The 13,280-nt window shown below is 31.0% G+C and overlaps 1 protein-coding gene across 4 annotated transcripts in view; it reads right to left on the bottom strand.

Moving 5' to 3' along the window:
- kst (spectrin beta chain, non-erythrocytic 5 kst) overlaps positions 1-13,280 on the bottom strand; it is a 196,695-nt gene that overhangs the window by 15,638 nt on the left and 167,777 nt on the right. For all 4 annotated transcript variants that reach the window (XM_067047074.1, XM_067047077.1, XM_067047076.1 and 1 more), the window contains 22 exons: positions 12,636-12,899; positions 11,889-12,019; positions 11,517-11,802; positions 11,180-11,398; positions 10,500-10,796; positions 10,264-10,409; positions 9,899-10,130; positions 9,637-9,810; positions 8,519-8,719; positions 8,259-8,436; positions 7,373-7,638; positions 6,850-7,009; positions 5,575-5,762; positions 5,291-5,493; positions 4,979-5,207; positions 4,313-4,597; positions 3,361-3,606; positions 3,015-3,278; positions 2,311-2,595; positions 1,982-2,238; positions 990-1,176; positions 663-863 (listed from right to left, as the gene is read on the bottom strand). In XM_067047074.1, coding sequence (XP_066903175.1) covers positions 663-863; positions 990-1,176; positions 1,982-2,238; positions 2,311-2,595; positions 3,015-3,278; positions 3,361-3,606; positions 4,313-4,597; positions 4,979-5,207; positions 5,291-5,493; positions 5,575-5,762; positions 6,850-7,009; positions 7,373-7,638; positions 8,259-8,436; positions 8,519-8,719; positions 9,637-9,810; positions 9,899-10,130; positions 10,264-10,409; positions 10,500-10,796; positions 11,180-11,398; positions 11,517-11,802; positions 11,889-12,019; positions 12,636-12,899 — 4,899 coding nt within the window. The remainder of the gene's footprint in view (positions 1-662; positions 864-989; positions 1,177-1,981; positions 2,239-2,310; positions 2,596-3,014; positions 3,279-3,360; positions 3,607-4,312; positions 4,598-4,978; positions 5,208-5,290; positions 5,494-5,574; positions 5,763-6,849; positions 7,010-7,372; positions 7,639-8,258; positions 8,437-8,518; positions 8,720-9,636; positions 9,811-9,898; positions 10,131-10,263; positions 10,410-10,499; positions 10,797-11,179; positions 11,399-11,516; positions 11,803-11,888; positions 12,020-12,635; positions 12,900-13,280) is intronic.

Below are 13,280 nucleotides of genomic sequence, written 5' to 3'. Positions count from 1 at the left end.
TGAGGTTTGTTCCATGTTCGGGGTTGGTTGTGATCATCAAAACTGGGCGTTTGTCAACCCATTTTATTATTTTGGTTGCCCCTTTCTGTTGTCCTAGTATCTCCCCTCTCTTCAATTTCGTCTTAAATATTTCTGGAATTCCTTTTCTATTGGCGCGCAGTGTTCCACAATAAATGATTTGATCATCATATAACTTAGTAGCAAGGGGAATGCTAAAGGAATCTCTATCGGTCGCCAGGGACCGATACCGTACAGAGATCACGTTTCATCATTACAGTACGGTATCGGTCCCCGGGGACCATCAATCGAAAAGCACTGGCAATTATAGAAGAACTTCGTAGCTTCAATCCTGTTCAATTCCCATGAAAATATTTTGAAAAATAAGGTTTTTACAGCGTTCGTAAGATACATCATTTTCAGAAAACTTTCACTCGGCATGTCGGTCAGAACACTATCGGACCCCGGGGACCGTCACCGTCGCTAACGTGTTAATTAACAAGAAGCTAGAAAACAAGCATTCTATTTTTCTAGGTAAGCTACAATAATCAAATATTGTTGATTACAATCATAAAATAAGTTTCCGAGTAAATATTGAATAAAAAACCAATTATTATAATAAAAAATACTTTTAGAGCTAATAAATAATAAAAATGTGCACATACCATTTGTGATTCCACAGCATCAAGCAATTTCAGCTTACGTTCTTTTACCAATTGTTTTATTTTAGCCAGTTTCTCAAGCAAATCACTATGAGCCGCTTCGATCCTGGAACTTGCAAAGTGTCCACTTCGGACCATCTGCTGGGCTCTACTACCAAGAGTATTAACTACTTGTTCACGTGATATAATTTCAGATTCCAAAGCCTTCAACAGAAAATATTTTCTCAATAACAACCCAAATAAGAATAGAATTCAGACCATAATAAAAATGTATTGTAATGTTATTCAGCCTAATAAATTTAATTTAAGGAAGAAATAAATAAAATATACATGATGTTTTTTCTGAAGACTCTGAACTGCATTTAAACTGTTTCCCAAATCAACTGAAGCAGCAAGCGGCTCCTTCTCCTCAAGCCATTGCATTTCATCTTCAATGTCTCTCAACAACTGGTAAAGCAATAAGGCATCTTCCAAATTATCGCGTCTTATCTGCATAGGTTCTTGCAAGGAACGGTACCTAAAAAAATTAAATAAAAAGATAAATTCACAATAACTTCAACAGGGAATAAATATTTGTACTGCAAAGAATATTAAAAATAAAACAATTCCTAGATCTTGTAATTTAATAAAATATTTCATCCAAAAAAAAAAAAATATTTACAAAATTAATTGTTTTTTTGAACCTAATAGTAAAATATTTAATGAGAAAATAAGTATGAAGATAATCATATATACAAGTTGAGTTTCCTTTTTAGTGACTGAGTGTTTGGAGTATTTGTTTGAGAAAAGAAATCTGCATCAAGGAGCAATATCTCTTGTCATTTCTGTCTCAAATGAGGATTTGAGTAATACAATCCTAGAAAGTGGTAATAAACAGTTCAAGAGTAAGGGTAATAAACAGTACATTATTGAAGGATATAGGAAAGCAGTGTATTTAAATATTAAAGAACATTTTCCGTATGATGGCTCACCTTATACTACATCATAAATTAAGAAATGATTTGTGGGGCTGCATCAAGTTGAATAAATACTTGATTATTTACTCCAATATAGGTTAAAATACCGGCAAATAAATAAAGTAATATAATAAAATGTATGTTTTATCCCCCTGGACTGATTGTAGTAATCATATTCTTGTTTTAATTACTTGTTGGTGTTTTTTGTTACTTCACGTCATAAATTTAATAAAATAATCTTTATAAAAAGTTAAATTTTATAAATATTGAATGTATTTGTTACACATGTAAATAGACCGACTATAGGTTAAACATATATAATGAAAGAAATCACTTATTAAAAAAAATCAGATAACCCAATTTTACCTATCAATTGCAGCTTGAGCTCTTTCTTTTATTTCTTCTTTCATGAAATGATTAGACCTATGGAACGTTGATGCAGTATCATTTAACTGATTGAATGCGTCTTGGTGTCCAGTAACATTATTCTCAAGGAGTGCGTGCCGCTTAAGAAGATTAGCAACACTTGCAAGATCCTTTCCGTGATCTTCACTCGTTAATTGTCCTTCAACATCATCTATCCATGCTTCTAATTCTTCTAACGTCCGACTAAAAAGCAAGGCCTACAAGAAAATAAAAAAATTAACAACACAGTTCATTTAATTTAATTATAAAGAATTAGCAATCTTAAATACTTGGTAAGCTTCACTGAGTCGCTCCCTTTTAGTTGAACTTGTCTCTTGTAAAAGCCTCCACTCTGACTCTAATTCATCAAGTTTCCTCTGAATTTCGTCACTCGCAAAATGGCCTTCTCTGATGAGAGCTTCACCTTCATTAGAAACACCACCAACTCTGCTTTTATTTGCAATAAGTTCAGCTTCAAATGCAATATGCTTCTGTATTTTGCTCTGTAAGTTACTTGCATCTCTATAATTTTCATCGTCTGCGACTTGCTGTTTCTGAAGCAGCCAACTCTCCACCTGAAAATAGATTTAAAAATTTTTGCTAAGTATATGGCAAGCATTTGCTGAATGTCAAAGGATTGACATTAACTTGTCTATATAGTCAATAGGCAATATAGTTTCCTCACTATTTATAAATTTTTTTTTTTCATTGTCCCTTATTTTATTATCTGAAAATTATCCTTTTCCACAGATTTTTATTTAGTACATAATTATCTATATTTCAAGTTTATTTGTTGTTTGAGACAATGAAAATGTACGTTCAACAGCTATCTACAAAATGAGATATTGAAGTATAGATGTAGAAAGGAAATTAATTTTTCACAAGGGTATGAGAAAATAAATAAACAATTTCATCTCATTTCGAAAATGGCAAACAATTTTAAGAAGATGAAATTAATACTCTCAACATAAAAAAATTAAACAACTTAATTTACCTCATATACATTTCTGAAAAACTCATGTAATTTCTTGGATTCTAAGAGCCGCCTTTTTCTAGTCGCAGTACTTTCTATTAACTTGTCCCTACGCGAAACCAAGGCTTGAAGAATATTGGATATTGTAGAGGCTGCATAATGTTCACGAGATAGAAGCTCTTTGCCCAACTTTTCAACTTCTTCAACTCTTCCAAATTGAGCTTGAACAGTTTTTTCAAATGCTTCAGTTTTACGTAATAATTCTTCGACTCCAGCAACAGTGTCCTGAAAGTACATAATAAAATTAACAATAGTAATAACAAGAATATTTATAAATCTACATTAATACACATAGTTATAATCTAACCCCAAGATCATCATTATTGAGAAAAGCTTCTTTAGAGGCGAGCCATGAATCTGCTTGATCTGCTTGTTGCCTGAACTGCTGAAGCTGCTGTGCCTGTTCTAGTCGCTGCCTCCTTTCTTCCCACGCAGCTCCGAGGGTTCTTCGCAGTTCTTCAAGTTTTGTTATTTCATTTTCTCGAGGAGGACTCAGCTTAAGGCCAGCTTCTTTGATGGATTTAAATGCCTCCTGACGCCCATCGATCTCTGCCTAAAATATTAAGAAACGATTCTCTTAGACCAAGCCCATTTTAATTTATTACATTTAAACATGTATATTTGTGAACAAAATAAATAATGAACTTTTTTCGAAACACAAGCAAGCATCTATGTTGAGGTATAGAAAGGAATGTCAAACAATGGAAGCACAAACTCTTGAACAACTATAAAACCAACAGTTAGATGATTAAAATTCTATCGGACAATAATTATCAACAAATAAGTTAATTGATTGCCTACTGGTCAATAAGGATTTTCAATTGAAAATCTTAATGATAGGCTGTCAGTTGATATGCAATGGCATCACAAAGTCTATTAATTGATTTATTTGAGAAAGTGTTAAATATGGTAATATATAAAAAAAAAGAAGACTCCAAGTTTTAACATGTTGACTGCCAACTACAAAATAACTTGAAAATTGCGCTCTTAACTAGGACACCAAATATGAGTTATCTTATAGTATTTTTTTTGTTACTTGCAATATTTCACAATATAAAAGAATTTTATCGTGCATAAATAAAAATATGATAAGACAAAAAAAACTATGAAATAATTTGTAGATGGCGTTCTAGGCAAGAATGCTAACTACCAGTTATCTTGCATTCGACAGTCAATGTTTTAATGACAGAATAGTCTGAGACAGGAAAAAATATCCATATTAAACAATGACTTTAATAAAGGAACCTGTATACAATTACCTTCTTTTCATGATGCAATTCAAGCATTGTATGGGCTTCTGCCATGTTTGTTGGTAATTCACTTGAGGCCATTACTTCTATTGTTTCTAAAGCCCATGCTTGGAGCTCTCGGAAATCAGCTTCAAACCTATGTCTTGCAGCTGCTGTAGCGAGTATAGTTCGCCGTGCACTTGCAAGAGAAATCAGTTCACGCCAGTTATCTTGCAATTCAGTTAATTTACTCCTGATGGGAGCAGACATATCAGGATACTTTGACACAAGTCTTTTACACTCAACATCATGCTCCTGAAGGATAAAGATACAATGAAATTCAATTAGGACTTTCAATAAAGAAAATATAGAAATTTTAAATCAACAGATAAAATTTAATTAGCTTAATTCAAAATTAACAAAAAAAAATAATTGAAAATTATGAAAAGATGGTAAATATTTTTAGTATAATGCATGTATTGTTCATATAATATTTCATTGTTATATTGTTCATATAATATTTCAATACTAAACTGTATTGGATGAAATTTGTAACAGAACTGTTTATGATTTGAAATGAAAATGGAACCAACAGAGAATACTCCCAACTAAAAGCTGGTCAGGGCCCCAAGAAACTTGCCAAACTTTATCAAAAATAGTATAAACGATAGAAGATAACTTTTTTGGAAATAGTACCTTGAGTTTACCCTCAATGGCAGTCATGTCTCGTTCTAGTGCATCTTGCTTTCTCTTTAAGTGTTCAACGCCAACCAAATCCCGTCCAGTATCATCTGTAGTCATAGCAACAGCTTTTTCTGAAACTCTCTGAGAAGTATCATCTACATCCCTATTGAAAGCATGAATTTCTAAAGCACCAGCCAAGTGTTCTCTGTACTCGCTCAATGCCCCTTGTAAACCTTTCCATCTGAAGAACATTTATAAAACACATATTAATATGCATGAAAAGGCAAAATCATGAAATAACAAAAATGAAAATGGTGGCATTACTTATTATAGAAATGATCTCTTCTCTGCTGTACAGAACGTGTATCACTTCGGCCCTGCCTTATAAGCTTATCAGCTAGATTATTAATGGCTTTAATGCGCATATCATCCACCCGCATGTCACTATCAACATCGTCCAGCTTTCTTTGTAATGCCAAGCAGTGTTCATAGTCTTTTCCCATATCACCAGCTTGAACCATCATCTCCTACAACAAAAATAGTTTTGTTTAAAAGTTTCTTTTTTTAATTCACCCAATACCTTAATGTTTACATAAAATTTTGTATACCTTATCTCTAATCCATGCTTCAATTTTTTCAAGCTGATTGTTAAATTCTAGTATATCTTGAGCCTCTTCCAGACCTCTCCCCCTGTTTTCACTTTCCTTTAAGAGGCTATTCCATGAAGATATGAGATGTTCCAAAGCAGTTTCTATTTCTCGCGAAGCTTTATGTTTTTTTGCAAGTAGTGTTTGACCTATAAATAAACATTGGATTTTCATTTCCTGATTATTGATTACTGAATTGTTCTAGAGTCAAGAACCAGTATTAATTTCTTTAATAACTGTGTAATATTATATTAGTTTCCAATTTTGTGAGTTCAAAAGATTTTTAACCATAAATAAATTGGAGCCATTGGATTGAGAAATTAGTACAGTACCCACTCCACTTGTTTGTTTTTGCAACATGAGTATACTCTTTAATCATAAACTGATAATTTAAAATTACATTTTTTTTTTTAGTTATGTCAAACAAGTTAACCTTTAGAAGATGGTAAACTGTTGGTGTAGTTTTCATAGAGATGGTACAAACTACAGCAAATAAAGGACAGAGGCAGCCATTCCTACAAGAGGGTTACTTTTGCTTTTGTAATTATTATTATTAGTTTATTATTAGTAGTTCTAGAAACTGTTTTCGAGATAGTTAGACCTAGGTAGTATCTACAGGCATTTTAGAAAATTGAAATAAGTTTGAAGGAGCTGAGAGACCATGCGATGGCTTTCACCTTTTTTCATTAGAATATTTACATAAAATCTGTTAGTTTTGTAATTTGTAATTATTATAATTAAATGATTGAAATTAAACTAAAATTATGTTGTTGGTAGGTTTGTAAACATGTTTTTTTTTTTTTTTTAGTTAAATTTATATACAAACTTTGTTAGTTTCCAAATTTATAATAAAATCATTTAAATAGAATGAGGTAGTTAGGTAGGTTGATAAATAACATATATATATACGTTTTAACTCCCTCAGTGTTGTGTTCAGAGTAACACAGAAAAAAGGAAGAAAATAAATACAAAATTTTTATAACATATTATATATGGTATTATCTAATAGTGCTTTTAGAATATTCCATCCTGGGAGTAGTTCACAAGGTAACCGTCCCAGTAGCTTGAGTTTGCATTTGCTCCTTCCATTGTCAGAGGTTAATAAATTACAGAAAAAAAAAAAAGAAATCTGAAGGATATCCCAACTCTGATTTATGTAAAAATGCTAGAATGGGTGCCAACAATTCTCAAATATCAAAAACAATTTTTTTTAAAAATAGTATCGAGGGAATTTACCTTTTTCTTGTATTGCAGTGATTCTACCCTTATTAACTGCCAACTCTGCCTGAAAAGCTTGATGTTTTTGTAGTTTTTTAATTTTGTCTTCTAAACTACTAACTTCTGCTTTAGCTTCAACTTCTAACTTCTTCTTCTTTTCTCCAATCCAAGATTCAGCCTAAAACATAATTGCACTCGGGATTAAATACAATTTTATCAATGACCCATTATTTATTACTCGACTTGAGGCACTGTCATGAATTATTGACTGATTATTAACCCTGATAATGAAACAAATTTCATTATCATAGATAATAAACAAAGGGAAATAATTAAAATATTTAATAATGAAAGGACTATCATCATTAAAATAACAATATTAAACTAAAGAATACATTTAAATTACTAACAAATATATGTCATGCAATGCCAAAAACCTCCATTTCTAAGAAAATATAATACTTACAAATTTTGATTAAATTTTTAAGCAATTCGAAATTTTAAAAAAGAATATGAACTTTGGTTTTATGAATATGATTACCTCAGCAACATCTCTATTGAATTGTGCATGCAGCAATGCATTATCAAGTTTGTTTCTCCGAATGTGACATAAATCTCGTATGGCGTTTCTGCGCTGAGTAACTTCAGCCAACCTTTTAGCAATGATTGCACTTTCAAAATGATTTTGAGCTAATAATTTTGAACCATGCTCATTTAGTAATGCTACTTTGTCTTCTTGAGTGGCAAAAAGTTTTTCAAAAGCATCATGTTTTTTCACCAACACAGCAACTTCATCAACTGAGTCACCTGTGCAAATTATAAAAATTAAAATATCTTTAAAAAGTTGAAGAAAATCTTGTACTGATGGTTCTAAAAAAAAAAAATTAAGAAACATAAACAATGGATTACTCTATTGTAATTTTGCATGATGTGACTTATGAAAAATCATTTATTTATTTTTTGGAAAATGTTATCTTCTAATAAGCTTTGTTTTTCAAATCCAATTAAAGTTGAAATCAATTAAATCCCTAGACTAAACTAAATGAATTTATGGACCAAATGACCTGGTCTTGCCTTCAGTTTTGTCATAGTATTTGGTTAAAAAACATGAACTAAAATTTGAAATGGGATAGAGCATGATCAGTCGCAATGGAAGAAGCTCTGTAGCACTTTGTTTGGGCAGACCTAAAACAGAGTATTAGGAAATTCTCAAGAAAATTGGAATTTTCCAATCTATTAGACATTGTGGGCTGCATGAGATGGAAAAACTGAATTGCCCTACAAGAGTGGCTCCTCATGAGTTAGTCATTGAGGGATGATGTCAAGCTTAAATTTGTCAACAACTAATGAAAAAAATTTCACTTTTCTTATAAAAGTCAGGGTAAAACATATGTTTATGAACAAATAAAAAAGATAAAATGAAATACCAAAATCAGTATTAGATAATGCAGCTTCTTGTGAGTTGCAAATGGTGTCTATCTGCTTTGCGTCCCTTAAAAATAGATGTAAATCAATGAGCTGATCAAGATGAACATTTTTATGCTGCCACACAGTATGAAGTTTTTTCCTTTCTTCCAGAAGTTGATTGAATTTCTCTTGGATTTCCTAAAAGAATAGGAAATAAGAATAATTTATCATCTTTCAGTTATAAAAAACAAGAAATCACAATGTTGAAATCCACACTCACTTGAGAAGCATAGTGTTCAGTTTGAATCATTTCTTCCCCAAGCTCCATAACATTGCGAAAGCTTTCTTCTCTAGCTTCAATTTCAGCCAAAAATCTCTGGTGCTCAGCTTTTAAACTTTGAGCACTTGCTGCATCCCTTACTTTTTCCTCAGTTAATATGGCAGCTCTTAAACCACTTGCCCAGCTCATCAAATCACGAACCTAATAAATATACAATGATGAAAAAAAATATTAAAAAGTAAACCAAACCTGAGTGTTACAAAGACATACAAAAGAAACATTTTAAAACAAAATATACATTTTACTAAAGTATATTTTAGTGTTACAGATCTTAAGCCATATGAACCAGGAAAACTACACAATTCATTCAAGTAGAGAGTATAGTTAGAAAAAGAGATTTTTTAAAAAAACAAACACCTAATTTATTAGTACTCTGAGAAGCTTTTAATACACATTAATTACATCCTTTGTTTTTAAATAATATAAATTGAAAAAAATATTAAAATCAATATTGACAAATAATTATAAATTCAGAGAACATAGGTACATGATTTAGAAGATAGAAGTGATGGAAATAGTGACTAACTTGAAGAAAAAAAATTAATCAAGTTACAACACTATTATAGAATAAATAAGCCAATCACTGTATTTCTATGTACAACAAGGAAACTTTTTGAGGAAAATTTATCACTAAAATATCTACTAACTTTTCAAATTTACAGGATTTGATTCTGTTCATAAAAGCATTTTGATCTTCTAAGAATCTTTTTTATTCTTTGACAACTAGATTATTGGTCATTTAATGTAAGGATGAATGAAGAAACATATATATTCTACTAACGCTCTATCAAATACAAAATAATCATTTTTCATAGCGATAGTTATTAGCAGAATTTAACTAGCCTATATATTTCATACAGTACTTCCACTATATATTACAATGTACTGAATCCCAGACTCTTCATGGGTCTTAGCGGTTAAGATTTTAATGTAGTTCAAATAGAATTCTTTTCCTCTACAGTTAAAAAAGGATGGATTATCAACAAGTTACCGACAACTCAAGCCTAGCTAAAGCAAATAAATCTATAAAGATGATTAAATTAGTGAACCCAACTGACCTGTGAAAGGAACCTTTGATGATCACAGCTTGCCTGGAGTATTCTTTTTCGCATTTCTGATTTGTGTTTCAAATCTTCCCAGCTCAGGATAAGAGCTTGCTGCTTTTGTTCAATTTGAGCAGAATTATTTCCTGGGTAGACTATCTTCAATCTTTCAGCTTCATCAACCAATATCTATAAAAAAAACAAAAAAAAAAAAAACCATAAAATAATAAACTTTGCCTTTACTATGAATGATAGTCTAGACACTAAACTATTATACCTGGAGCCGGTCACCTAAAGCAACAAGATCATTTTCAAATCCTTCATGTCTTCTGACCAGAGCCAAAGCTGAATTTAGATCACGCCCTAAATCGTCACTTAAAACGGCTTTCTTATCACTTATTCTTGACAAGGCATCTGCTACATCTCGATTGAATCTGTGAATCTCACCAGCAGCTGCCAATCGTGTTTCTCTTTTCTCTATAGCATTCAATAACTGGTCCCAATAGTCTCTACAAATATTTTGTTTAAAATGGTAAAATAATAAGGTTACCACGTATGTAGAAAAAGAATTTATAAAGGATGAAAAAAAAAACAACAGCATAGTAATTTATTTCAAAGGTAAAATGTAATCTCTATCAATACCTTATCATGTACTGCCGACTTTCTATGTCATCAGTATAAGGACTCTCATTTGAAATAAGTTTATTGGCCAGCTCTTCACATTGATTGAATCTATCAAAACCAGCTTCAACATGATGTTTTAGATCCTCAAATTTTTTCTGAAGATTCTAAAAAAAAAAAAAAATAAAAATGCTGCTGTATTTGTATGTTCATTATCTAGAGCTATTTAATATAAGAAAAAAAATCTATTTTCTTACAAGTAAATGCTCATAATCTTGACCGTAGTCTTCAAGGCTAGCAACCTGCATTTGCTCCCTGATCCACTGCTCCAGCTCAGCACTTTCACTGATATATTCGTGACGACACATGCTCTCGACAAGTCTTTGCTGCCTGGCACTGGCTAATTTTTGTAAAGTTCTCATTTGCTGCTGAATTGAAGTTTGCTTTGCAGCAATTGCTTTGCAATCAGGATGTTTGGAGGCCACCATACTGTTTGCAGTACGGCCCATTTCACTAACAATACCATTGTAAGTGTCAAGTTCCAACTCCAGAGCCTGAGAGAAAAAATGAATCAAAATAGTAAACGTAACTTGACAGACAGAAAATATTTAATAAATATCATAAAATATTGAAAGTTTTGATGAATCAGTAATCAAACTAATTAAAACAAAAAAGTTACTGAAATTGAGTTCATATTATATAAAAGACTTTATAGATAAACTAAAGGCAACAAGATATTGTTTTATGTTTGTATACATATTTTGGTAGAGCAGAACATGATTTAAATCAGTTTCCAAGGAACAAAATACGACATATGAGGACAACCTGTATTTATAGTGTGATATACAAATTTTTAATTATTTCTCTTTAATACATGTAGAAATATAAAATATTTCATACTATTCTCATTCATAGAAAAAAAGAAAAACTATATTACCTTGTGTTTGGTAAGAAGCTTAGATGCAGCATCACGATCCCTCCCAAAGTCTGTAGAACTGAGCACATTATTCTTCTCAGAAAACCAACTTTCAACTTCGTTAGCTTCTGAAAAATATTGTTGTCCTTTAAGAGACAGCTCCAATTTACGGGATCTTTCCTGAGCTTTTAACTTCAAGTCATTCCAAGCGTCTTCCAACCCCGTACAAAGTGAAGTAACCTGATATTGAAGAATATTATGATTAGAAGACCATTACACACAAAAATAAATAAATAATAATAAAGGAATGAAATAATGATCAGCCAATTATATTTTAAGGATAGGAAAAATAAAGGACCTGTTTGGTTTCTGGATGGCTCTGATGAATTAAAGCTTTTCCAGATGCAAGAGTTTTATCAATCATTGGTTGATGGCCTTCGATTTCTGCCTCCAGTTTCTTGTGCTTTTTATACAAAGCTTGTGCTTGGTAGAGATTATTACCCAGAACTTCAGATGATGCTAAGGGAAGATGTTCCCTAATCCACCCTAATTCTGTTTCTAGTTCAAAGCCGAATTTGTGGAACCTTAAAGATTCTTCTAAAGCTTCTCTTCTTTTTCTGGCTGGTTCTTGCAAAGCATGGAATCTAGAAAAATAAAAGGAATTAGTCGTAAAATACCAATAATAGTACACAACATATATTGAGACATTGTTATAACGAGAGATGCTTACTTATCCTGACATTGCTTACTGGCTTTTAAAATATTATCTGCATCAAAATGGCCTTCATGGATCATTTCTTGACCATGGGCATTTAAATCCATAACCTTTTGTTCCCATTGGCATATGTCTGATTCCAGCACCTAAACAGATATGTAAAAGAAAATTGTAATTTAATTTTTTTATTTAGTTGAAGCAATTATTTAATTTTATTTAGTGAAATAATATTCTCAGCTACAAGTATAGTGAACCAGATTGGGGAATACAACTGCTGTCACAGCTTATTTATTATTATTTTTACTTATTTTTTAAACAATGATGTCAAACAATTGAAAACGTTTAGTGAAAATTTATTTTGAGAAAATAAAAAAAGATTATTGAAATGATAATGATAAGTTTCTAAGCTAGGGATGATTCAGCAAACATCTTCCATTGATAAGCCATGGTAAGAAAGAAATAATTTATACATGAGGAATAGTAAGATGTTGGATAAAAGCACAAAATTTTTATATTTAACGTTCATGAAGTGTTTTATAAATGTGATACGGATAAGATTTTCAACCATTGAAAATAAAAAAATAATTATTTAAAAAAAAATTATTATCAAACAGCAGGGAACAGTAATATAGCTTTTTCTATCTGATGTAAGATAGAAAAATAAATTAAATAATAAAATATTCTACTATATAAACTTTGACACAAAGCCATTAAAAATACAATATTTTACAAAATATCAAAATACTTCATAAATCTGCCAACCTGATGATTTTTCAGGAGCTGTTTGCAATTTCTCAAATCAGAACCAAGTTGATCGGATTGCAGAGACAATTGTATTTCGGCCAATTTCGCTCGTGCATCTTCTAAAGTTCTGTTGTATGAATGCTGAGCCACAGCTTGCCTTAATCTTTTACTCTTTTCTAGAGAACTTTTAACTAAAACTTCCCATTTTGCATTAAGTTCTTTCAAAAGCTGTGAAACCTCAGGACTGCGATAGTTACCTCCACTGATAAGCCCTTCACCGATCTAATAAAATAAAATAAAATTAATTAATACAAAAAATGCTTATTATTGGTTTTCATAGAAGTAATAGTACTGCAAAATCTATGGTACAATTTCAATTTCCTTCATTTATAATTAAGTACAGATGTTCATATTTCAGGTTGAATTATTTCTTTTTCTTTCGAATAAACAATCTATTCACAAATTATATTACTAGAGATAAATATGTTTTTATTTTTTTATAGAAAGATAAATATTATATCTAATTATAAGACTCGGACTTAACTAAATCGGATTATTTAAATTACTGTAATACTCCATCTCTGATTTAAAGGACCAATAAGAAGAAACCCCAAGTAAAATTATATTAAAACTGGATTTTATAATTTTACATCATAAAATTTA

This window comes from Halyomorpha halys, unplaced genomic scaffold (assembly GCF_000696795.3).
Source record: "Halyomorpha halys isolate HHAL.00 unplaced genomic scaffold, Hhal_1.1 Scaffold252.1, whole genome shotgun sequence".
In the NCBI taxonomy this organism is placed as follows: domain Eukaryota; kingdom Metazoa; phylum Arthropoda; class Insecta; order Hemiptera; family Pentatomidae; genus Halyomorpha; species Halyomorpha halys.
The sequence above is the reverse complement of the archived record's forward strand: the minus strand, read 5'-3'. Positions and strand labels throughout refer to the sequence as shown.